Below are 25,926 nucleotides of genomic sequence, written 5' to 3' on the forward strand. Positions count from 1 at the left end.
GAAACACAGCAAGAGCGACTCTGAGTGCTTCACGAGGGTCTTTGAGGGTCGGCTCTTTTTTTGAAGAGGTCTGAAAGCTGAAATAATTTCCCTGTCCTTCCTAGATGGCCTTTCTTGCTGATGAGTACTGCAACTATTGTCGAGACATCTTACAAAGTGTGAAGAACCAAGAACTTGACAGGGTAGGGTTTTCTCTCTTAAATACAAGCATTTACAACCCATCATTAGCCATTAACCATTTCTCTCAAATGGACCCCTTGAGGGATGTCTGTTGGAAGCCATTGCACTAAAGTGCTTACACTGCCTCTGCTTTGTGAAGTCTTGAAGGTGACATTGAAATTCAAGTTCGTTCAGTTGGGAATTCTCCAAGGTGCTAATATGGATGACTTTGTACTTTAAATATGATTTCAGCTTTTTTATATATATCCTCATTCTAGCTGGTTTCTAATAAAATATTAGTAATACGATTCACCTCGGAATTATCAGGCATACACAAAAGCCATTTTATTCATACATGCTAACTGGAAAAGAAGTAGACTTTTGAAATAGGGTGATCTAACATGGGTATTAAAGTAATTCGATTTTATTCTAGAACTGACTGTGAAAACATAAAGAAATCTTTCAATATTCTGAATTTCATCTTTTGCAGTATTAGATAAAAACCCAGGGAAGCATGGGATAGGAAAAAGATTCCAGGTAGAGCACACGGCATAGGCCAAGTACATATTCAAACGGAGCTTCTAAGCACTTCAGCTGTTGGTGATAAGATTCTGGAGTGCAATTAGTGCCTACTTGGTAGACCCAGATGTCTTCAGAATAGCTCTTGGGCTCTTAACAAAATATTAGAAAACGCTGGGTGTCTAACGAAGTCCTTCCTTCCTCGACTCGCCAGATGTGTGCTTACTTCATTCCCTGTGGCCAGCACCATTTCTGGGACTAGGAAGGCATCTTGCAGAGGGCTGGAGAAACTTACCTGGGCAAACTCAGAAAAGTCTGTGGAAAATGGAACTGATAGGCAAGTTTATTTTGGTGCCAAACATTTTGGACATCCATGCCTGGTTTTTTCCATCATATGCAATTTCCATGACCTTTTTCGAAGACCCCTTGTGTGTATGAATTTCAAAAAAAATTTGCAAAAAAACAAACATTTTTTTTCATGCCATTTTCCATGAACTCTTGTCGACTTAGTAATAAAAGGGGCAATTTAGCCAATAGACATGACACAGTATGGTAGGTTCAGAGTAACTATCTGATTAGAATATTCCAAGTGTCCAGAGAAGAATGACAAAGGCTGGAGGGTTCCCCCAAGAGCAGGCCATGTGACTGCCAACTCTGGTAGGAAAGCAGAGCTCAATGGACAGAACATGGGGTAGGAAAAAGATTCCAGATAGACTCCACGGTGCAGGCAAAGGCAGCAGGATGTGCGGAGGCACAACGTGACCCACAGGGCGCTGTGAAGAGATTCTGCTATCTCTAAAAGGGAGAGATGGAGGGACATGGGAAACTCAGCAGGCACTCGAAAGGACCTCGTGTGCCTCCCAAGGAATTCCGATTTGGTGAGAAGAAGCTGGGGAGGAGGGTGGACAGTCACATGGGTTGGGTGGCCAGGAGATTTTTGTCCCAGTCAAGGTGAGAAGTTATGAGGACTGGATGTGGGGCCGTGCCGGTGAGGGCAGAGAAAGCAGGCAGAGGTTCAAGCAGTGGTTCTGAGCTGGGCACAGCAGGACTGCATGGTGCTGGACGTGGACAGTGGCTGTCTCTGCTCAGACCACCAACCCCAAAATTACCAACCTGAATGTGAAAGGCCCACTGTGCCCCGTGTTGTGTTTTCTCTCTGAGTCTTTGGCGAAGTCTTCTTTGGAATAAATGCCCTTTGAGAACAAGATTTCAAATGGGGGGGCCGCTCTCCTGCATCTCGGGAGTTGACTCCACCTTGGCAGCACGCACCTGGGAATGGCTTCTTGCCTGGAGTTCCTGGTGAATCCCAGCACCAGGCAAGATAACGGGGCCATGATGCTTCAGGATATTTGAGCCTGTGCAGATCCCCAAAGGACAAGAGCCTTTATTCACTGGCAAACTCAGATTGACCCCCCGATTCAAGAATGGGATCTGGAAAGACCACAAGGGGCAAAGCAAAGCAAAGCAAAGAGGCTGCCATTTTGTTCCACCGCCGAGTTGTCCACAGTCCTCCTGCATGGGTTCTTGGGTGACTCTCACCAACGTCCTTAGATTAAACACCATTACACCTCTCTGAGCTCAGAATTGACCCAAGTGGTCAGTCCCTCAACACCCTTGTATTCTCAGCTCCCCTGGGCCCCTCTGGCCCGATCTTCATCCTGTTATTAGCAACCAGAGCCCCCTTGTGGTCAAAAACAGCTTTGCTTCTGGAACACTACCTCAAGAAAACTTGTCCCACCTACGTGGACACCTCCATTTTCCCGCCGACGGGTTGCGGGGAAGAATCCTTTGCTGACAGACTAAGCTTTTACATGACTGGAACAACATTCAGCCCTCGTCATCTGGGGCTCGTGAAGTCTACATGGGGGATTAGGATTCACAAGGCGCAAAATGAGTTTCCACTGATGGACAGTTTATTCACTTATATCAGGTGGAGGACCTTCTTAGTTCCTTCTGGAAGTCTCTGCAGCAAGACATGGTCATGCTTCTGTCACTGCCTGACGTGTGCCAGCTCTTTAAATGCTACGACGTCCAGCTGTACAAGGTAGGAAGATGGCCGGGCCTCTGGTTTGAATCATTTCTAGACACTGTTACCAAATGCTGGGGTTGAGACCACAGCCCAGCCCTCCTTCTCTGCTGTCTCCCTGGGTCTGGGGTCCCCGGAGGAGTAACTGGCAGAGTTACTTTTGATCTTGGCTTTTACTTGTCTTGTTACTTTTGATCTTGGCTTCTCTGAGTTACTTCTCGAAAAGAAACAGCCGGCGCAGGGGGGCGACCTGTGGTTGCAGTACTGATGAACCCTGGATTGAGTCAAAGTTCTCTCTCTGGTCATTGTCATCAAAGAAGGCGTTTTGCGATGAGTCATCGGCATAATGGCTTGAGAGCAGACCTAACGCCCAGGGCTTTGGTTTTGTCTGCTTTGTTTCTGAAGTTCTACCTCCGGCGTGATTTTTGTACTTTGGTAGTCTTGCGGGCATCACGTCTGTAAGTGAGCATGTGTCCTGCTTCTGGTCACGAACCTTGCCTTTCACTTTATTAATTTTTAGGAATAAAATACAGTGCTTCAAAGTTTTGAACACAAAGAGGGAAAACTGGAGGCTGGGTTCAGCCCTTGCATATATTTGGGGTGCTATACCTCTTATTCACTCCTCAAATGTCTGTACCAGCCGAGTGTGCCCAGGGCTGAAGCCAGGAGCAGAAAACCCAATCTAAGTCCCCCGACTTGGGAGCCATTGCCACTGCCTCCCAGGGTGGGCGCTGGCAAGAAGCTGGAGTTAGGGGCCAGAGCCGGGAGCTGAACCCAGGCGCTGGGGTCTGAGCCGGCTGAACGCCCACCCCAGTGGTGACGCTTTCGTTGTAGGGGATTGAAGACATTCTCCTCCATGACTTTTTGGAAGATGTTTCTATCCAGTACCTGAAATCTGTCCGGTTGTTCAGTAAGAAATTTAAGCTTTGGCTTCTTACTGCTGTGGAAGGATTTCCGGCTCTCTTACAGATCTCCAAGCTCAAAGGTAGGTTCAAACCAAAACCCAAACAGAAGAACTCCTCCATTCTCCCGGAATGGCTGTAGTATCTAACACTGCCCCTGGGGGATGCCTTTTGCTTATTGCACTCCTTTCCCCTTGTGCACTAAACAGCCCAGGGTTTCTGACTTTTCCTTCAGTGTCCCTGCTAGATTCTTGGGCCGATCCATCCACACCCTTTTTACTGTTCCCCCAATGAACAACAGGGATTCTTGGCAGGTCCAAGAGATCAGAGACATGGAAAAGGTGCTGTTGAAAAGAGAGGATCTGGCCACGCCGCCAGCCAGCGCCCAACGCGTCCTTGCCCACTCTCTCTCTCGAGCAGGTGGACCAGGGCTCTGGCTCCAGTGGGTGTCTTACTCCTTTCTGCTTTGTGCCAAGAAAGTCGCTTTCTGTTTAGAAATCTCTCCTGTTTCCTCCACTTCCTCACACCTCCAGGACGGTCCCCAGGACACTCACTTCTTTCTAGCCTCCGCCTCACCTCTGTCTCCCTGTCGACTTCCTAAAACACTGCTCCCTTCTGTCTGGCTGCCAGGTAGAGGTCCCTGAATACAGGTTTGAGCGGTCCCTAACCCAAAAATCCAAAACTCAAAATGCCCTCAAACCCCAAACTTTTGAATGCCGACATGACACCACAAGTGGAAAACTCAATGCTTGACTCTATAGGATAGGTTGCAGCCAAAAGGCAGGTACGCTGAAAATATTGCATAAAATTCCCTTCAGCCTATGCGTAGCAGGGATATACGAAATATAATGAATTTCGTGTTTAGGCTGGGTCCATCCCATCACCAAGATATCTCCTTGTACATATGCAAAGATTTCAAAATTGTAAAAAAGCGACATCTGAAATGCTCTCAATGACAGACATTTCCAAGCAGGAAATGTACCGCTTCCACCAGGCTGCCCTCCTACTCAAGGCTGCAGCTGTGTCCTCCTGTGGCCACTGTCCCAGCCCTCCATCACCCTCATCTCTTCGTGCCCCCTTCAACAGCTCGGGCCTTTAAACACCAGCCACGCCTGCGGCGAGGTTGCCACGCCGGACGGTTCTGGAAATGCCCTTTTTCCCCCTTGAGACTTGGTGAGGTTTTCCCGTCATTGCCTATAGCTCTTCCCATGCCCCCTCCCCAGCCGGCTCAGGACCACCCCTCACCAAACCAACACCAATGACTCCTTCGCTTGCAGTGAGTCTTGCTCATCCACGGCTCATCCACGGCTCCACCTCAGGCCCCCTCTGTCTCTCTCTCCCTAGGGACCCCCCCATCCACCAGTGTTTCCCAGCTGTGTGAGACTGGTGGTCCCCAAAAAGCCTTTTGTTGCCTGTGTTCTCTGTGCTTGGAACACTTCCACACACCCCCACTCTGCTGGCTTACTCCTGCCTATGTGTGAGAGCCCAGATTAAATGTCACCTCCTCAGAGAAGCCCTCCCTGATGCCACCCTCCAGCCAGGCCTCTCCCCAGAAGTCCCTGCTTTCTCTCCCCTGTGCTTTCACGTTGCAGGAGGAGCACAGAGGTCAGTGTTGCGTTGTTTGCCAGACTAGGGACATTCAGGAGGACAGCAATCCTCTACGCTTTCGCTTTTCTTCTTTCCTTTTCTTGTGATAATTTTATAAGGAGATGGAAAAGTTAAGGGTTCCTGGGGGAAATTCCTAAATCACTTTAAGCATCTTAGACTGTTCAGGCTGCTGCTACAGCAAAACCCCGTCATGTACCCTAAGATGGTATGCCGGTCAGTGGCAGACCACTGTACAACAGGGGTCCCCTGAGATTCTCCTGGGGTGCAGGAGTAGCACCCTGATTTGCATAAGCACTCGATGTGATGCTCCCAGAATGATGAATTCACACAGTGAACGTTCATCAGCATGATGTGTGACCATGCCATGAGTTGGGGAGCTTCTAGAAATTTTATGTATTTATTTTTAAAATATTTATTTAATTTGAAAGTCAGAGTTACACAGAGAAGGAGAGGCAGATAGAGGTCTTCCATCTACTTGTTCACTCCCCAATTGGCCGCGACAGCCGAAGCTGTGCTGATCCGAAGCCAAGAGCCAGGCGCTTCCTCCAGGTCTCCCACGCGGGTGCAGGGGCCCAAGGACTTGAGCCATCTTCTGTTGCTTTCCCAGGCCTTGGCAGAGAGCTGGATCGGAAATGGAGTAGCTGGGACTTGAACCGGCGCCCATATGGGATGCCAGCGATGCAGGCTGGGGCTTTAACCCACTACACCACAGCGCCAGCTCCCTAGAAATTTTTAAAAAGAGAAGGAAAAAAAAAAAGGCAGAAGCTTCCCACCATTTAGGAGTTTATGAAGTTCGATGCCAAGGCACCAGCAGATTCCGGGTCTGCTAAGAGAAATCTGGGCACGTTTCTCAGTTGCATGTCAGCTTTTTGGTTTGTCCTCACGGAGTGGAAGGAGCCAGGGGTCTCTCGGGGTGTCTTTCATGAGAGCACTAATCTCATAAGCAGGGCTCGCAAAGGCACTTTGAGGGTGGGGATTGAGCGCAGGAACTTAGAGTGGGGGTGGGGGCATCTAAGTGCACCCCGGGCAGATGCTGGGGCTGTTTCCCTGGCACTTGGGGACTTTAGGTCCGGTGGCCCCTGCCAGATCTCCCAGCACTTGGGAAGGGTCAGGGGCCAGGGAAGGGAAAGGAAGGGGAGGGTACACATGAGGCAGCAGTGCCTCCCCCACTCAGCCACGTGCGCCTCCTCCCCACCTGTCACGGGAGAACCCGAGCTGACGGTATCAGTAACGGCTGCGTGTGTTGCGCTTCACAGAAGTCACTGTGTTTGTCAAAAGACTCAGAAGAAAGACGTACCTTTCCAACATGGCTAAGGTAGGCAGCAGCCCACTGGACGGAGCGGGGGTTGGGGGGGGCAAGCCATCTCCTGCAGTGGAAGCAGAAAGCCGCAAGTGTCCCCTAGGGTCAGGCCATCACTTCTGCAGGGAGGCCATTTCCACACACCCAGCAAGCAGAGGGCAAAAGACAAGGGAACAGTGTTGGCCCCTGGCTGGGAAGGCCTGGTGGGCACATGACGCTCAGCCAGAACCCACCCCCCAAAAAGGCTCCAGACACCTCAGCTCTCCCTGTGTGGGAGGGAAAGAGGATCGACAATGGAGGTGCTGGTGGGAGGTGCCACGTGGTACCAACCTGGACCAGCTGGTGCGTAGGGCTTCAGAGCAGAGTACAGGACCGATGGACAGACCCACAGACGCTCCCCGCCCCCACCCAACGTGGGACCCTGTAGCTCAGTGAGTCCAGGCCATCAGACTGCTCGCCCCGGACTCTCTCACTCCCCAGGTGACAGGGTCAGAGGGAGCTGTAGCAGAGCTGAGCAGATGACCCGGCTGGCCCTCTGCATCTCTGGGTGCCTCCTCGAAGGTCCAGCCAACCGCAGATGGGAAATTGTTCTACAGTGGCTGCCTCTGTAGTGAGCGTGCACAGACTTTTTCTTGTGCTTGCTCCCTAAAGGCTGCAATAGACCAGCAACCGACACAACATTTACACCATGCTAAGTAGCTAAGTGGTTTTGAGTACACGGGAGGATGTGCATAGGCCATAGGCCAATACCGTGCCATTTTATATAGGGACTTGAGCGTCCTCGGAGTCTGGTGTCCTGGGAGGGGGTCCTAGACACCAGGGACTCGGCATGTGGCCCACCGGGAATCTGCCGTGGCGCCCTGTGGGTGGAAGATGGGGACAGAGGGTGGGGCCTGTCCTGCTCCCGGGGGTCTCTGCTCTACAGGAGCCCTCCCTGTCCTGCTTGCACACTGGGGCTGCTTGAGTGCTCTTGGCCCATCCCGTTCTCCAGCACAGTCATGGCAGTCTGGCCATAGCCCTACCGCAAGCCCTTCATGTCAGCCCAGCCACAGCCAGCTCTGCCCTCAGCCTTGTCTCTAAACTTACCAGCCCTTGGGACTGTTTACTTGACCCCCTGCAAACCCTCAGTTTCCTGCTCTGTGAAATGGGGGTGGTCACAGTGTAGGGATGAGCAGGTGCTCATCCTACACAGTCCGCCCATGTAAAGGATGAGACCGCGTCCCCACTGGACAGCAGAGGAAGTCACTCGTGGAGGCTACGTTCATTGCCCCCAGGCACCCAGCAGGAAGGGGCAGAATCATTTCACAATCCCCAAAGCCATGCCTCAGACCCAAGGTCAAGGCTCTACCCACCCTTTTCTCTGGGGCAATCAGCCCCTGCTCAACGCCTCTCTCGAGTACCTTGGACTAATTGAGTGGGATGCAGAGAATGGGAAACAGCCCCGGACATCCCTGCCTGGGACCGAAGCCTTCAAATTGCTGGTCTCCAGCAAGGCAGTTCTACAGTGGGTGGACCGTTAATGCTCTCTCTGTCATTTAAGAGTCAATGCAAGTGGCTGATACCCCCTTTACTTTCTCTTCCATAACAAAACGTCTCGGCTATTTGGAGAGGGAAGGTTGGCACGATTTTGTGAAGTGCCATGCTTCCTCTTTGTCTCTCTGTCTTCAGACTATGAGAATGGTGTTGAAAAACAGCAGGAGGGCCAACGTTCTGAAGTCGGATCTGCGTGCCATCTTCAGTCAAGGTGCTTTGGATATTTCCGCGAAGGCCCTGGCAGGTGACCTGAGCCTCGCGGCGGACCTGGAGAGCCACACGGAGATGCAATGTAATCTTCCTCCCGCAGCTTTCCTTACCGCACTGTTGGGCGTGCACCTGGGGCGAGCATCAGCCTCGTGAATCTGTGAATTTCCCAAGACAGAGTAAACACCGTTGACTCTTGGATGTTCAAGTGCACCTGCACACACGTCTCTTCCTGCAGGGAGTAGGGAATACCCCAAGGAACACCTCGTGCTTCCAGACTTTCAAGAGAGGGAAGGGACGTCCGTGCTGATCCCAGGGCCCTTCAAAAAGTTCATGGAAAAATGGAACTAAAAGATAAGCTTACTTTGGTGCAAAAAAAAATAAATTATGCATATGAGGGATCTGCAGTGGAATGCATGCTCCGGAAAACTGTGCATGGGTTTCAAAAATTCTTGGCACCAAAATAAACATCTTTTTGTTTATTTGAGACAGAAGGACAGTGACGGAGAGAGACAGAGACCTCTCATCTGCTGGTTCACTCCCAGAATGCCTGGGAGCCGGGAATTCAGTCACGGTTTCCCACGTGGGTAGCAAGGACCCAAGTACCTGAGCCGTTACCTGCCGCCTCCCAGAATGCACCTCACCAGGAAGCTGGAAGGAGGAGTGGAGCTGAGACGCAAACTCGCACACACTGACAGGAGCTGTGCCGAACGCCAGCCCCTAAGCCTCTCTTTTAATTCCATTTTTCCACAAACTTTTTCAAGTACCCTCATACACATTTGTTGACTAAAAGAATGAACACTTGGCAATATTTCCTTGGGAGGAAAAACTTTAATTTCTGCATTGGTCTCGTGCATGCAGAGAATAAGGTGTCCTTGGTCACATCTGAATTGGATGGAGGCACCTCTCTGCTTGGCCACATTCTGCTGTCACCACTGTCGGCAGCATCCAGTTTATTTCTAATAACAGGAAACAACGATGGTGCTTCTTACCTTATTTCCCCACTACAAACGAGGTAGGAAGCCTGCGGCTGTTCCCTGATAACTGGAATTGGTTTCCAAGAACAACAGCTCCTTTCCATGAAGAGTTGATTGCTGGCTGGCACCTGTTTCCTCCTGGGGGGGGGGGGCAGAGGAGGTGACAGAAGAAACCCCGTGGACTCAGCAGGGACCTGCAGGCTGTTTCCAGAGGCCCAGGCCCATAGGCCAGAGCTCTAGGAAAGATTTCTTGACTAGGTGGATACAGGAATCCAGCAAGACATAAAACACCCCAACCTCTTTCTTTGATCTTGAAGTAGGACTGACCTTGGTAGGCTTGTAATAGTTACTAAAATACTGAACTACGTCCATACTTGTTGGTAACTAGCCTGGCCAACCCACTCCCCACCATGTCCTTTGGTTGTGTCCCCTGCCGCTCTTGCCCTGGCTGACCCAAATGACAGATCCTCCTCTAAGGCACCCCCTTCCCACCAACCCAGCAACTAAAGTGTTAACACGAAACACAACAGGCTTCAGAGCTGATTGGTAGGAGCGCAAAAGGCCCTGCTCCCACAGGCCACTGGCACCCCCTGCTGAGCCCATGGAGCACCCGGGAGGGCTTGCGGGCACCCAGGCACCTGTCAGGCCGCCCACCAGCCTGGCCCGGGCTCCCACGCTCCTGCTGACTTCCTTGTGTGTCCCTCCGAGCGGCTGCAGAGCTTGGCAGATGCTGTGGAGGCTCAGCAGGCCTATGCATCCATGGGGTCAGGGTCCCCTGACCGAGCCTCACCTGGGCCGCAGCCGCTTCCTCCGTTTTCTACGCCCAACCAGCGGCACTCAGAAAGGTGAGAAGTCCACAGCCCAGTCCTCTCGCCCAGTGCCACCTACACAGGTGGAGAATCCAAGATCTGATGTCACACACCACCGCCGACGGGGCTCCACCTGACTTGAGTGCGTATCCCCCAGGCAAGGTGCTCACCGCCTTTGATGTCCCGCGTCACTCCCCGCACGTTAATGCACCAGCCCTTTTGTGAAAATGTCAAGCCCAGGTGAGGTCATGTCTGTGTGGAGAATGAGCTCATCCTGAAAACAGGGTCTGTGTAATTACAAGGTGGAGGTAGGAGTTGGAGACAGCGCTTTGCATTTCTGCAGGTGGCAGAGGTATGACCAATGACTGTACACTAAGTGACCGCAAGAGTGACAAGTCCAGCCTTGGAACCCAGCCTTTGTGTGCAGAATGAGCGTGAGGCTTGGGGAATCCTTTTGAAATATTGGTCAGACTTTGTTCCCTAGGTTGCCTAGGACACAAACGCCTGCAGACACATTCTGCTAGGGTGCCTGACACCTTTCTCTCTGTTCCCTTTGCTTTCTTTGTAGGTTTAAGCAGTTTAATTTCTTTGCTGGGAACGTCAACAGATCTCAGTGTATTCCTCAACTGTCTGTCTTCAAATCTCCAGGCATTTGTCTTCCAGGTACTAACCTGAGGTTTTTCTTTTTAAAGGAAAGAAGTGGGTGTGGATCATTCTAGCTAAATTACAGCCCCAAATGCCCATGACTTGGCGGTATGAGAAAGAGGTTTCTCCAGCTCTGCTGAGAAAATGTGCCAAAGCTGGCAGGAGTGTGAGGACAGAGGAGCGGCCTCTGCCTTCGGGAACCAGGCAGAGGACCAGAGAGCAGAACAGTCACACGATGCGTGTGTGTGGGCTAGATGATGTGTGTGTGTCGGCGGGGGCTGGGGTACCAGTGTGTGTCTCAGTCCATGGTCTCTCTCTCTCTCTCTCTCTCTCTCTCTCTCTCTCTCTCTCTCTTTTTTTTTTTTTTTTGACAGGCAGAGTGGACAGTGAGAGAGAGAGAGGAAGGTCTTCCTTTGCCGTTGGTTCACCCTCCAATGGCCACCGTGGCCGGCGCGCTGCGGCCGGCACACCGCGCTGATCCGATGGCAGGAGCCAGGTGCTTCTCCTGGTCTCCCATGGGGTGCAGGGCCCAAGCACTTGGGCCATCCTCCACTGCACTCCCTGGCCACAGCAGAGAGCTGGCCTGGAAGAGGGGCAACCGGGACAGAATCCGGTGCCCCAACTGGGACTAGAACCCGGTGTGCCGGCGCCGCAAGGCAGATGATTAGCCTAGTGAGCCACGGCGCTGGCCATCTCTCTCTCTTTTTTAGAAGATTTATTTATTTGAAAGTCAGAGTTACACAGAGAGAGAAGTAGAGAGAGAGAGAGAGAGGTCTTCTATCTGCTGGTTCACTCCCCAATTGGCTACAATGGCCGGAGCTGCGCCCATCCGAAGCCAGGAGCCAGGAGCTTCTTCCAGGTCTCCCACGTGGGTGCAGGGGCCCAAGGACTTGGGCCATCTTCTACTGCTTTCCCAGGCCACAGCAGAGAGCTGGATCGGAAGTGGAGCAGCCGGGACTCGAACTGGCGCTCATATGGGATGCTGTCACTGCAGGCGGCAGCTTGACCTGCTACGCCACAGCGCCGGCCCCTTATGGTCTCTTGCAGTAACTGAATATCACATGTGAGGTAGCTGATAAAGACTTTTACATCTAGCTAAAATATAAAAGCAAAAGAAATGCACATGTGTATCAGTTTTGCTGCAAATACAGTGTCTTGTCGAAGTATGTTTTAGGCTTTGTCAGGTTAATGGGCATCCCGCTCCAGTTGTAATGATTTTGTGACTATTTTTAAATGTATAGGAGTGAGGCCAGCGCCGCGGCTCACTAGGCTAATCCTCTGCCTGCGGCGCTGGCACACCGGGTTCTAGTCCCAGTTGGGGCACCGGATTCTGTCCCGGTTGCCCCTCTTCCAGGCCAGCTCTCTGCTGTGGCCAGGGAGTGCAGTGGAGGATGGCCCAAGTGCTTGGGCCCTGCACCCCATGGGAGACCAGGAGAAGCACCTGGCTCCTGCCATCGGATCAGCGCGGTGTGCCGGCCGCGGCGGCCGTTGGAGGGTGAACCAACGGCAAAGGAAGACCTTTCTCTCTGTCTCTCTCTCTCACTGTCCACTCTGCCTGTCAAGAAAAGAAAAATGTATAGGAGTGAAGCTGAACATCTTCCTATATTCTTATTATGTATAGCCCTGGCCTATTTTGCAGCTGGACTCTGGTTTTTTGGAACTCTTTAAATAAAGAGTTAGTTTAAATAAAGAAGTAAATAAATAGTAGAAGCCAATAAATCTCTGGCTTTCATGTAAATTAAAAATATATTATCTCAAAAAATAAAATATTAAGTTGGGGAAAAGTAAAAAAATAAAAAGGGAAAGAAAGAAAACTTTACCTGTGGCTGTTCTGGGGGCTTGGAAGCCCCCAGCAAAGGGGCGGCCCCTGGTGAGAGCCATCTTGCCTCCTTGCAGGGTCTGAAGGCAGACCACATGGGTCAGAGAGGGCTGACCTAGAACAGAGTCACTCTCTCCATGATCAGTTAGTCCCAAAGCCCATAAATGAAGTGACCCAGTCGCATCCCAGAGACTCTCCCTCCAAGAGCCAAGACCCTCTGACCTTGGGGATTCAGTTTGCAATGCCTGGATTCCGAGGGTGCACATTCAAACCATAGCAGCAAGTGGTGGGGGGGGGGGGGGGATGAGAAGGAAAGACAGTGAGTGTACATGTCTCTGCACATGCATGTGTGTGAGCATGCCTGTGCCGTGTGTGTGCCCCAAGCAGCAGTGTGAAGGAGGTGTGTTGGGTTAGGGGGAGCCTTGTCTGTGTGAGGACAGATGGGGGAGCCTTGTCTGGGTATCAGGCAGATGCATCCCAGTGCGGTGGCCAGCTTGACTTCCAAATCTCAAAGATGAGTTGGTCGTGGATATGGTCTTTCTGGCCGACTTTCCTCTAGAGAGAGTCACTGTAGCAGGGTCCTGGGCTGGAGTTGATTGCCTTTGTCATCCTCACGGCAGAAGATCTGAGAATGTCTCCAGGGGAAGCCGCAGCCACTAGCTCTGGTGGGCTCAGGGTGGGCTCAGGGATTAAACCGGGATGGAAACAGAAGTCAGGACGGAAGCCAGGCAGCTCCAGGCCCTCTTCTTGTGACAGTGACATCAGGCTCCCCAAGGCTGAGCAGGTTGGGAAAGGCCTGGGGGGAGGGGGGGAGGGTGGGGGGGTCCACCTGGGATCCCAAGGTGCGGAAGATTACAAGCTGAGAGGGGAGACAAGAACCTAAGGACAAGGATGACAAGAGCAGAAGTCAGCCTGTGGGGAAACTGGGGTAAAAAGCAACAGAGGGCTCCAGGCAAGGAGCAGAGGGGCCAGGGACCTAGAACCAGGAACTTGGCCCTGGGCGTTCTTTAAGCCTCAATCCTGCCCCACCTGCCTTGTCTGAATCCCTGACCTGTCAGTGGAGAAGAGCAGGCAGAAATAAAAACCAGGCCCATCCACAAAGACTGCAGGAGCTTAGGGATCTTAAACTTCCTGGACATGAACCAGGAGACCTCTCAGCAAGGAGCTGGAGAGCCGGCCCCAGCTATCAGCAGGTGTCTGCCCCCGTTCTTTGGAAAATGAGCATTGCAGACTCTCTGGTCTTTATTCTGCCTTGGGGGTCTCAGGCAGAGCCTATTTAGAACAGAACTGTTAAAATGCAAACCCTGGGACTTTGTCAGAGGTGACTCATGTCCTCATTGTCCGCAGCTGCCCGGCTTGCTCACGTGTTTCTCTCTCACTGTTCGGGTGCAGTTGGGCCTGAAGAGTGATTTGTAGCAGAGGAACAAGACGTGCCCCTGGTGCTGGGGATAGGCAGAGTGCTCAGTGGTCTTTATGACCGGGGACCAAACGTGTGTGTGGAGAGAGCTCCGATCCCCCAGCCTCATTTCCCTCCATGGTTTCAGAAAGCATCCCAGTGGTTTCTGTAGTCATTGGCCCTTCACCTTAACGCCCCCCACACCTCCGTTGAATGGGAGAAGCCCCTCCCAAGAGGGTAAAAAAAAGTGGGGCGAAGGTGCTGCCTCTGATAACCCTGCAGGGCGTTGGGGATTTTGAAAGGGGCAAAGTGGAGGGTAAGTAATGATGAGAAAGGGAATTTTTGTCACTTCTGGCCAGTTTCTCCACCTCCTCTTCAAAGGTTTGCAGAGTGGGCATCGGACAGAGCAGTTAACATGCCACTTGGCCGCTGGTGCCGTGGCTCACTAGGCTAATCCTCCTCCTTGCAGCGCCGGATTCTAGTCCCGGTCGGGGCGCCGGATTCTGTCCCAGTTGCCCCTCTTCCAGGCCAGCTCTCTGCTGTGGCCCAGGAGTGCAGTGGAGGATGGCCCAAGTGCTTGGGCCCTGCACCCCGTGGGAGAACAGGAGAAGCACCTGGCTCCTGGCTTCAGATCAGGGCGATGCGCCAGCCACAGTGCACTGGCCGCGGCGGCCATTGGAGGGTGAACCAACAGCAAAAGGAAGACCTTTCTCTCTGTCTCTCTCTCTCTCACTGTCCACTCTGCCTGTCACACACACACAAAAAAAAGCCACTTGGGGGGGCCATGTCCCACATGGCAGTGTCTGGGTTCAAGGCCAGGGTCCACTCCCAATTCCAGCTTCCTGCTGATGCTCACCCTGGGAGGCAGTTGGGTCCCTCCCACGCACACCGGAGACTCGGAGGGAGTCCCCAGCTTCAGGCATCCCTGGCTGCCCGGTGGCATTTGGGGTCAGTCCGCCAGTGGGAGATCTCTTTGTCCCTCTCTGTATGCCTTTCTGCCTTTCAAATAAATAAAGTAAGTCAGTGAAATTGTAAAAAGAAAAGACACGTGGCTGCAAGCCAATGAGAGGTCCTGCATTTTCATGGTGACATCTGCGTTCCAAAAAACCTACGGCTCCGTGGTTTGTGGCTCACTTCAAGTGTGGCTCAAGGCAGCTTTCTATCTCGATTGAGAGAATGTCTTAGTCCGCCTGCGGCAGCCTCTTGCTGGTACCCCATTCTGTGCCACTCGGACCATCAGATGACCTTGGCTCACTGGACCCAAGGGCAGAGATCTGCTGGTCCCAGGGTTGTGCACACCGCACAGCAGCCAGCTTTGCCCTTCCCCACACAACGCGCCTGACTCCTGACTGTCAGGAGAATGGCTGCCCCTTTTCCACATCAGACTCAGCATGCAGAAGTTCAAGTAGAAAACAGCCACCCCAGCTGATGTCAGTGTGGCTGCCCCTGTATCGCCTTCATGCACCTGGTTAAAGAAAGCCTTTAGGTAAAAATCAGTCTAGCAGAGTTTGAGCAAAGAACGATCCATGAGTTGGGCAGCCCTCGGAACCAGGAGAGGCTAGGGAGCTTCGTTCTGCAACTTTGGCAGGGAGGATTTACGGACAGGAAAAGGCTAAAGAAAGCAGAAACAAGGACCTAAAAACAAATCGTTTTCAAAATCACTTTCCGCGTAAAGGTTAATGCAGAAGGGATCTCCCTCTCAGGCTGGCTGAAACCGGGCTGTCTGGGGATTTGGCTCTTTTTGGTTCTCTCCTGATTTATCAGGTGGTCAGCTCAACAGCTTAGTTTCAGCCTGGTGATGTGGAATGTTAGCATGAGTGATTCCATTGGTCTGTTGGGGCCTAGCACACGAGCTCAGTGCAAATCAAAGGCCTCCCATAAATTTTATTTAACACATTTCACAAGTGACCTCTTTTATAGAAAATTGTGTGGGGATTAAAAAAAAAAAAGTAGGTCAATTTCCCACCTCCCTCCTTTTCTCCAGCAACTTCAAAGGCTCTGTCCTGGAACCAGCTCCCCAGGGAGTGGAGCGAGACCAGAAATCGGCCCCGTGTTAGCTCGTGCCTTGTTCTCACCCTTATAATTTCATCCTCCTCTGCTTGGTTAGCCCTTTTCAGGTGTCTGTGCATGATGAGTGTGTGCATTCAAGAACATTCTATTCTTGATTTTTATCATAAACCTCAGCACTTTTTTTCTCACACCAATACACTAGCCAAGCAGAAGCAAAGAGGAGTTCATGAAGTTAGCCGCCAACTTCCAGCTTCGATGGAATTTCCTTCTCACCGCCGTGAGCAAAGCCATGACCCTCTGCCACAGAGACAGCTTCGGTAAGTCAGAAAAACATTTTGTACTCTGCCTTTTTGAAACGCTCTAATAGCATAAGTATTTTTGCATGTTGCTGTAGAGAATCCAGTCACCTCTTTTAACCTTTTTTTTTTATATATAAAATGCAACATAGATACACAAAACCATAGGCCATCTCTCTCCTCTCTTTTTTAATGGCAATGTGATAGTCCACCAAACAAACTCACCGTGCCCCCACTTTCTGGTCCCCTCATTGTTGGAAGCCTCCTCAGTTTTGGAGTTCTAAGCTTTGTGAAATTATAAGAAAAGCTTCAAAGGAGACAGCAGAGATGGAGAAAAAATGGCTTCTTTGGAGCACCGATATTAAACTTTTAAGGAATAATGCCTGTGGTTAGGAGGTGGAGCCGACTGTTCACCTTGCAGACAGCGGCTGAAGATGTGCGTAGGGCCTGCTTCCTGCATGGCCTCCTGACTCCATTCTGAAAAGGTGCTTTCAAGCATACTACTTTTCCTTTTATTTCACAGTCCCAGGCTCCTCACTGGGCACTGAGCATCCATCAGAGGAAGCACCCAACACAGGAAGTTTATACAATGGTTAGGATGAGTTACCTGGCACCAGCCAGTGAGGGTTTTCTGGTACCCAAGTCCTTGACTTCACTTCAAGAAGGAATTCAGAAGTGAGTGGAGGATAGAATATACTGAGCAGCAAGCATTGTATTAAAAAAAAAAAAAAAAAAAACCACGAAGATACACACTGCACACACAGGCCTGCTCAGAAGACAGTGGCCCCATCTCTGACACCTCATATGGATCCTTGAAGGAAAGGGGAGATACATTCTAATGAAAGAGTGTACTCTAATGCAGGGGCGGGATATTCATGGTCTGTCTAGGAAGTAGACAGAGGTTTCCCCAAATCTAGCTACAGCTGCTTTTAACCCCCTATACGGCCTCAGGATTCCGGTCACGGTAGCTAGAAGGTGTGTCAGCAGGCCAAGCAATCACAAGGAGTATGCAATGGGCAGTAGGTCCAAGTAGGTCAGCCTCAGCCTTATAAGCCAATATGAGCCTGGCCCAGGCAGGGGGTCTGCTTCTCTGCAGAACAAGAGGAACCAAACCCATATCCTATTGATAAGGGACTAGTCAAGAGATAGACTAGGTTCATGGACACAGCAGAGATTACCTGGAGGGCAAGGGTGGGTGTGTGGCTTGCAGCTCAAGCAACCACTCCCCTTTTGGAAATGAATAAGGAACCTGGAGCGTGCTGGGCCCACCCTTCTCCCTCTGGCCTGCCCTCCTGCCCTCTCACTTGCATCTCCTGGTGGACCCCAGGAACAACTTGTGTGGAGTTCCCCGTTTATCCTTTCTGGCCCGCACTCTGTTAATAAAGCTCTCACGTTCCTGTGCATTCTTCTCACTTTCTAAATATATTCTAAACCTTACTCCATGCTCTGTTTAGCCGGTGCTTAGAATTCTCTAAGTAAAAGGCAAGAACCTGAAAAATTAGTCTTAGGCTAGTTTAGCCCACCACACTGTTGGACTTGAGAAAAAAGGAACTATTAACTCCAGCTGGCTCAGCTTGCTTCCCCCAACTCCCTCTCTCAATTCCCTGCCCCAGGAAGCTGCCAGCTGCCCTCTCAGGCACACAGGAAGGATAAGGAAGAAGCCGCCCTATTCTAGATCAGTTTTGCCATATCCTTGGACCTTTTTTGAGCATTGCTGCTGCTGGCTGTCCTATGGGCAATACCCAATTATAGTCAGGTCCTCCCCCTTTAATCAAGTCCACACTGACTCTGCTTTTTACCCTCATGCTCCAAAACTGAGGAGGCTTCCAAACTTCACAGGGACTGCGCTTTTCACAAAGTTAAACAGGCCAGGAGTTGTTGGTCCAGCTACTCCAGACCAGGCCTGGCCATCTAAGGAGAATGGTGCCTCCATCTCAGATCCAACAAGAAAACAAGAATACAAGGGGAAATTGTGAAAGTCTTTGAAATGAGCAGAGATGACTTGAAATGGACAACGGGCTTTGAAAATGTTCAGCACAACCCTTCTGGGATAGCTGTGTCTTCCTTGCCTTTGAGTTATTTTACAATCCTGGAGGTTGCAGCAAACTGACAATCATGCAAATGATTCTCATTCACAGAAATGCAAATGACTTGGTTCAAGTGGATGCAATTGGTTGCTGCCTGGGGGACAGATCCAGGCAAATAATTTGCATCTCTTTGTAAATTACTGTCACTATTCTTCACTACCTGTGTATGTTTTGCAATTGAATTTTTCCTTTGAACTGTTCCCTAATTAATGATCTCAAAACTTTGACACATATTTATTTTATAGCCATATAAGAGCCATGGTCTTATCTTTATTTTGAAAGTATTTTGGGGGCAGGGCCAGCGCCGTGGCTCACTTGGCTAATCCTCCGCCTGCGGCGCCAGCATCCCATATGGGTGCCGGGTTCTGGTCCCCATTGCTCCTTTTCCAGTCCAGCTCTCTGCTGTGGCACGGGAAGGCAGTGGAGGATGGCCCAAGTGCTTGGGCCCTGCACCCCATGGGAGACCAGGAGGAAGCACCTGGCTCCTGGCAGCCATTTGGGGGGGTGGGCCAACGGAAGGAAGACCTTTCTCTCCATTTCTCTCTCACTGTCTAACTCTATCTGTCAAATAAAAAAAAAAGTATTTTCGGGGCCTGCACTGTGGTGTAATAGGTTAAGCTTCTGCCTGCGGTGCCGGCATCCCATATGGGCACTGGTTTAAGTCCCTACTGCTCCACTTCTGATCCAGCTCTCTGCTATGGCCTGGGAAAGCAGTAGAAGATGGCCCAAGTCCTTGGGTCCCTGCACCCACATGGGAGACCCAGAGGAAGCTCCTGGCTTTGGTTTGGCCCAGCCTGGCCATTGCGACCATTGGGGGAGTAAATCAATGGATGGAAGATCTCTCTGTCTGCCATGCAAATAAATAAATAAATCTTAAAGAAAAAAGTACCTCTTAACAATTGCAGTTGGCCATATCTTCCTCCTTTGTTTCTCAGGCAAACGTTGATGATCTTTCTGGAAGAGCAAAGGGACACATTCTCCAGCTCTAAGAACAACATCTGTTTCCCCGTAGCATTTGCTTTTTTTCCATCTCAAGCTGGATGATCAGATTTTTTCTTAAGATTTATTTTATTTATTGAAAACACAATAGGAAGAGACACAGAGATCTTCCACTCACTAATTCACTCCCCAGCTAGCCTCAATGGCTAAGGCTGGGCCAGGCCGAAGCCAGGAGTCTGGAACTGCACCTGGTTCTCCCACATAGGTGCAGGGGCCCAAGGACTTGGGCCACCTTCTGTTGCTTTCCCAGGCCATAGCAGGGAGCTGGATTAGAAGGGAAGCAGCTGGGACTTGAACCATTGCTCTGGTATGGGAGGCCAGCGTAGCAAGCAGTTGCTGGCCCTGAGATGGGTTTTAAGTTCCCTATCGTGGCCTAAGCCGTCTCGATCCAGAAGCTGTCCTGTTGAGGTTCTATGAATTTGAATTAGAGCAAGAAGGATGTTCCCTGCCAACCCAGACCCTACTGGGGATAAGGAAAGCTCTGTTACTCAGGAGTTGAAAACCCCAGAAAAGGTGTTGGTTTCACAGGGATGTATTTGTTGCCTGTCTAGCCATCTGTCTGTCAAGGGCATTAACTTTGGTTGTGATTTACACGTAGGCTCCTGGCACCTGTTCCATTTGCTGCTTTTGGAATATGTGATCCATATACTTCAGTCGTGCATGGAGGAGGAAGAGGAAGAGGAGGATGTAGGGAATCTCAGGGAAATGCTACCAGAGGGCCAGTCTCTCCTCCAACCAGACCAGGCACTCTCCCACCCTCCAGAACCGCCAGCTCTGGGCTGTGCCAACCTGCTTGCGGAGCCACAGCCGGTGACGCCAAAACACAGGGGCCCAAGCCAGTGCTCCACGGGTGTGAGCAGTTTGGTTCTCCGGGTCCTGGGCTTCCTGGTGGACACTGCTACTGGTGATAAGGTAGAGATGCCGTGACGTGTGCACCCCCCAACACACACACACACACACACATACACATAGATACACATACGCACAACAGATACACACACAGATACACATACACACAAGAGATATACACACACAGACATAGACACACATACACACAGCAGATACACACACACATAGACATATACACACAGATACACATACACACAACAAATACATAGACACACACACATACACAACAGATATACACACACAGACATAGACACACATACACACAGATACACATACACACAACAGATATACACACATATACACAACAAATACACACACAGATACACATACACACAACAGATACACAGACACATAGACATACATACACACAACAGACATACATACACAGACACTCACATATACACACACATTGTTTTTTAATTTTTAAAGTGTTTTCATTATTATTTTTATTCATTTGAGAGAGCAGATGGGGAGGGAGAGAGAGAAGCTTCCATTCACTACTTGACTCCTCAAATGCCTGCGATGGCCAGGACTGAGCTGGGGCCAGAACCAGGAGCTGGGAAGGCAATCCAGGTCTCCCACGTGGGTGGCAGGAACCCAGCAACTTGAGTAGGACCACCGCCTCCCAGAATCGGCCTGGGCAGGAATCCAGAGTTAAGAGCCGGAGCCAGAAATCAAACCCGGGCACTCCAATGTGGGACGCTGGAGTCCCAACCCCGAGGCTAAATGCCCATTCCCCACGTCCCATAACACAGGGTTGGAGGAGAGGGGCACACGCACCCGACAGAATAGGAGGCAGGTTGGACGGTCAGCGATGAGGCCTGAGATGCCAGAAAGAGGAGCTGCAGCAGTGCAGGGAGCAACTGAACTCCAGTTCAGAAGGGTGGCACGGAGTGGTTTTCACAGACGGTCACAGCAATTGTTCTAGTATTATTTCTAAAACTTCTGCACACATCTTATGCTTAGCCGCGATATGCCCCCAAGCTCCACTCCAGAAACAATGACTTGTGCTTCGCAGGAGACCATCAGAAGCGCAGGTTAACAGTGGTCACAGCCTAAAATTGCTCCTGCCCTGTAGTCCTCCAAACAGTCAGAACCTGCAGGGGACCTTTCTTTGCTGAAGAGTCACCCTAGGTACTGCGGAGTGTGGAGACCACCTGTACAAACTGTTGTTGAGCACTGCTCAGAGGTGACGCCGGGCTAGACAAGAATGACAGGCGCAGGGGCCAAGGAGATGCGTTGCTCTGGGTTATAAATCTCTGGCTGTGTTTGGTCTTGTTTTTTTCCACCCCGGGATAGGAGGTTCGTAGGTGCAGCTGCATTCTGTGTGCCCTGCGCAGTAGTTTCCGGGCTGTGTGTGTAAATGAGCAGCTCGCCTCCTCCGAGGGCACGAAGCAGACATGACCCGTGCAGCAAGAAGCTGTGAAATACGGACCCCCCATGGGGGACCCCAAGGGCAGGAGGGAGCTGGCCTGCCTAAGAAGGGGCACAGCTGAGGGCAGGTCAGGTGCCCTCCTGGAATCTGTGTTGCACAAGGAAGGGCAGTTAGACCCGAAGGGGGAGCTGCTTGGCCAGGCTGTGCCCAGGAGAGCGGCTGGCCCTGCTCCCTGACCCCCTAGAGAATAGAGCCAGGTTTGGCAGCAGCAGAGCCCTTCAAGGTGTGGCCCGTGACAAACTCACCTGCGTATATTCTAGAGTATTCTAGAAAGCCTCCACAGGACCAGCATCAGTGCTGGCCCGCAGTATTCAGCTCTCTGCTTACTGGCTGGCGTGAGAGGGCAGACTGTAGCATGACAGTTTTTTAAAGAAAAATATCATTCAGGGGCCAGCATTGTGCATAGCAGATAAAGCTGCCGCCTGCGGTGCCAGCATCCCATATGGGTGCTGGTTCAAGTCCCAGCTGTTCCACTTCCAGTCCAGCTCTCTGCTATGGCCTGGGAAAGCAGTGGAAGATGGCCCAAGTGCTCGGGCCCCTACACACACGTGGGAGACCCAGAGGAGGCTCGTGGCTTTGGATTGGTGCAGCTCGGACCATTGCGGTCATCTGGGGAGTGAACCAGCAGATGGAAGACCTCTCTCTCTCTCTCTCTCTCCCTTCCATAATTCTGCCTTTCAAATAAATAAATAAATCTTAAAAAAAGAAAAAGAAAAGCATCATTCAGTGACACAGGTTAAAGCACAGTAAGGGATTCTTTATTCAGAACCATCTCGGTAGGTAGGGCTTGCTGTGGAGACAAGAGTTTGGGTTCAACTTGGAACACAGCCTGGGCAAGTGTGGAGAGGGGCAGGAGATGGGAAATGATTAAAAGCAAACCTCAGGGATCAGAGAGGTTCTGGCGAACCTGACCTCACATAATTTGAGCTTCAAACAGGCCAGGGTGATGTGGCATCCCCCGGGGGATGGTGGAGGATGAGGAACCCAATTACGCAGACAGCAGGTGAACAGCTATCAAGGATTGGAGGTTCTCACTCAACTGACTCAGCAGGGTTCCATGCTAAAACTGGATTTTGTAAGGAGTGCACAGGTGGGCCTAGAATAAGGCTCCGGAGCCTGGCTGAAGTTTGTCCAAGCAGAGAATCTTTGCCAGATTTCACATGCTCCTTGGTTAGCAACGAATCAGGAGTCAACTTCTACCTCCCCAGCCACTGCTGTACAGGGTTTCAAGGCATGGGTGTTGTCCCCATTCCCACGTCACGGATGTCGTAACCAAGGCTCAGGCAGGGATTCTCACGCCCACAGGTCTCCCGTGTTTGCCCTTCCCAGCATCCTCTCTCTCCCCAGAGAGTAACCCGTGTGTTTTAATTGGTGACTCTGGAGTAAATTAAAAATAATAAGTAGGCGATTCTAGTACATACATTCCTAGATTCTGCCTCTTGCATTTATTAGCTGAGAACCTTGGGCACGTTGCTTAATCTATGAGGATAATAATAACTAATTCCATAGAGCTGTTGTGTGGTTTAAATCAGTTCATCATGAAACGCTTAGCATACCCCTTTGAACATCGTAAGTACCCAAAAACCGCAGGTCAGCAAGGTCAGTTCTCCCAGGAAACCTCCTAATCTGAGCACCTTCCCTTGATTCTCAGCCCACCTCTCGGCTCCTCGAAAGTTCACTGCCATAGATTTGACCTATATTTAATTGGCAAATACGATAGAGAAGATATTAGGCCCTCAATTGAGCTACATAATAAAGCAATACAAGCAGAAGGATGTCAGATAATTCGAGGTAATATGCGTGAGAGATTAATTCAACCTCCTCTTGGTGCATGCCTGCTGAATTAGCTATAAAAACTTAAACAGTCTACCACCCCCAAAAGTTACACTCGTCTGATTTCTATTGCATTCATTATTCAGCTTCTGCACTCATCATCAACCAGGAAAAAAAAAATCACACACCCTCTGCGTCCCATCTGCATCCCTCTGCCACAAGTTAAAACGCCGCACTCAGCTGCACATCTGTGGCAGCCTCATTCTTTGAGCGATTTAGCGGTGCCCTGCACCTAGGGTAACCATTGAAGTCAGCATCCGGGAATCCAGATCCATCTGTCACTCTCCCACGTTCCAGCAACATCCTAATTAGTAAGACGCCAAGCCGGCTTTAAGAATAAAGTTTAAAAAAAACTCATGATGTTAAATGTAGAAGATTCTTTTTCAAGAACAAATGACGTGATTTGCACTTCAGGTCAGGTACTCGAGGTTTCAAAAAGAGCAGAGTGGTTTTAAGAAATCAGTAATTCTTTAGTGGTAGGGTAAAGGGGAAAGAAATTTTTTGAGAGAGAAAATGTCTTTTCATTCAATAGGCGTTGGTGGTTATTGTGGAATGTAGACAAAGAGGGAGAGATGTGCTCGCGAGCTTTGTGTTTGAAATTACTAAGTGCACAACTTTGTCAAAACATATTGGTTTATGGGGGATTTGTTGATGGAATCAGACCAGGAAAGTGGGTTTTATAGGTTTTTTTAAAGAAAGATTTATTTATTTGAAAATGAATTACAGAGAGAGAGAGAAAGGGAGAGACAGAGAGATCTTCCATCCACTGGTTCACTCCCCAAATGGCCACAATGGCTGGAGCTGGGCCAATCCAAAGCCAGGAGCCAGGAGCTTCTGCCATGTCTCCCACGTGGGTGCAGGGGCCCAAGCACTTGGACCATCTTCCAGTGCTTTCCCAGGTGCCTTAGCAGGAAGCTGGATCGGAAGTGGAGCAGCTGGTACTTGAGCCGGCGCCTGTATGGGGTGCCAGCATCACAAGCGGTAGCCTTACCTGCTACCCCACAGCACTGGCCCTGGTTTTATAGGTTTCATAGTAATCCTATACAAGCACTTGCAAGTTCCCCAGAGCACAGGGAAGGATGGCATCTTATCCCCACTACTCTGATAGGGAGACTTGCTCCGGCAGGTGAGGTGCCTGGTGAGAGCTGGTCAACTAAATCATAGCCTGTGAACCGCCCTGATTTGTTGCTACCCTCCGAGGGTTAGTTCAGCCAATGGTAGTTGGCTGCCTCCGTGGGATTTTGCCCATCTCGTGGTATAGGTGATGGATGGTGTAGGGAGGATTTGCGTGAGAGCGTGGGCCACTGTGTGGGATTCAGAGCTGATGAGAAGGCAGGAAACGGGATCCAGCTGCTAAAGCAGCCAAAGTGCCTGGCGCGACAGGCACACGGAGACCTGCAGTGCCTGTCCCAGGCTCCCTCCTCGTGTTCCCAACGGATGGGCGCCCGCTGTTGTCAGTGGAGGAGGATTGTAGGGTTCACTCTCATAGAGTCTCCCCGGTGTTTCTCACACACCACAGGCCCCCCTGACCATCCCCGACCATGCCCTCTCTCTTACATTATCCCTGGATTTCAAGTGCTCCCAGGAAATCCTCACAAGACCTTAGGCTCTCCCATGGTAGAAATATATGCACAAGTTCCTGTTTAGGTCCTGGGGGAGAGGCAAGGGTGTGGTTGAAGAATGAAAAAAAGTGACTCCTCAACCAGACAATAATGCGAATTTCTCTTTGAATCTTTTCCTATTAAACTTTTCCCCTTCGTAGCTCATCCAGGTACTGCTGGAAGACAAGGCCACGGAAAGCGCCATTAAACTCAGCCTCCCTGTGGGCCAGGAAACCCTCATAACCCTGAAAGACGGACAAAGATTTGTGATTCACGTTTCAGATGTGTCCCAAAGCTCAGAACACCCTTACTTCCGAGAAAACGATGCTAGTATGTCAGACGGTTTGTTTGAATAGGGCATGAAAGAATTGCATTCCTAAAAATATACTACATGCTAAAGTTTCTGTATCGATATGAAAAAGCTTTGATGTACATAATAGTACGTATGTATATAAGTACATAATTTTGTTCATATGTATTTCAAGGAGTTGGATTTGATTAAATGTATAAATGGATTTGGAGAATAAATTTTGCCTCCATTGTTTTTCATTAAGGGCTTTCAAATTGGTTCTCTTTGGAGACCTAGCGGAAGAGAAATATGAGAAATTGCATTGGGAATTAAGAAGAGGTTAAGTCTGCAGAGAAAAATAACACAGTTTGAAGAATCCAAACTGGTCCAGGCAATACCAGCAGTATGATGCCTCTGGCAATATTTGTCTTGCTTGCTCTTGGTGGTACCTCTGTGTGCACAGAATTTGTAGAAAGATTCAAACAGCAAGAAACAGAAAAAAAACTCTGCTTGATTCCATGGTCACATTCACTCGCTAGTCCAATAAAGCTTTTGATCTACCCATTA

The 25,926-nt window shown here is 50.4% G+C and overlaps 1 protein-coding gene and 1 long non-coding RNA gene across 5 annotated transcripts in view; one reads left to right on the forward strand and one right to left on the reverse strand.

Annotated features, from left to right (window-relative positions):
• RFX8 (regulatory factor X8) overlaps positions 1-25,612 on the forward strand; it is a 63,596-nt gene extending 37,984 nt beyond the window's left edge. For 3 of the 4 annotated variants that reach the window (XM_002710010.5, XM_008253270.4, XM_051835438.2), the window contains 9 exons: positions 105-182; positions 2,609-2,722; positions 3,539-3,689; positions 6,471-6,529; positions 8,183-8,339; positions 10,609-10,703; positions 16,113-16,227; positions 19,891-20,204; positions 25,232-25,612. In XM_002710010.5, coding sequence (XP_002710056.3) covers positions 105-182; positions 2,609-2,722; positions 3,539-3,689; positions 6,471-6,529; positions 8,183-8,339; positions 10,609-10,703; positions 16,113-16,227; positions 19,891-20,204; positions 25,232-25,426 — 1,278 coding nt within the window. In that variant the 3' untranslated portion in view covers positions 25,427-25,612. The remainder of the gene's footprint in view (positions 1-104; positions 183-2,608; positions 2,723-3,538; positions 3,690-6,470; positions 6,530-8,182; positions 8,340-10,608; positions 10,704-16,112; positions 16,228-19,890; positions 20,205-25,231) is intronic. The other variant, XM_051835428.2, reaches the window with a different exon arrangement.
• LOC127488038 (uncharacterized) lies at positions 5,648-10,305 on the reverse strand. The gene is made up of 3 exons (XR_007915428.2): positions 10,022-10,305; positions 9,247-9,369; positions 5,648-8,412 (listed from the first exon to the last, which is right to left on the reverse strand). It is a non-coding gene; the product is annotated as an uncharacterized lncRNA (long non-coding RNA).
• Positions 25,613-25,926: the final 314 nt, after the last annotated feature.

This window comes from Oryctolagus cuniculus, chromosome 2, assembly GCF_964237555.1.
Source record: "Oryctolagus cuniculus chromosome 2, mOryCun1.1, whole genome shotgun sequence".
Classification (NCBI taxonomy): domain Eukaryota; kingdom Metazoa; phylum Chordata; class Mammalia; order Lagomorpha; family Leporidae; genus Oryctolagus; species Oryctolagus cuniculus.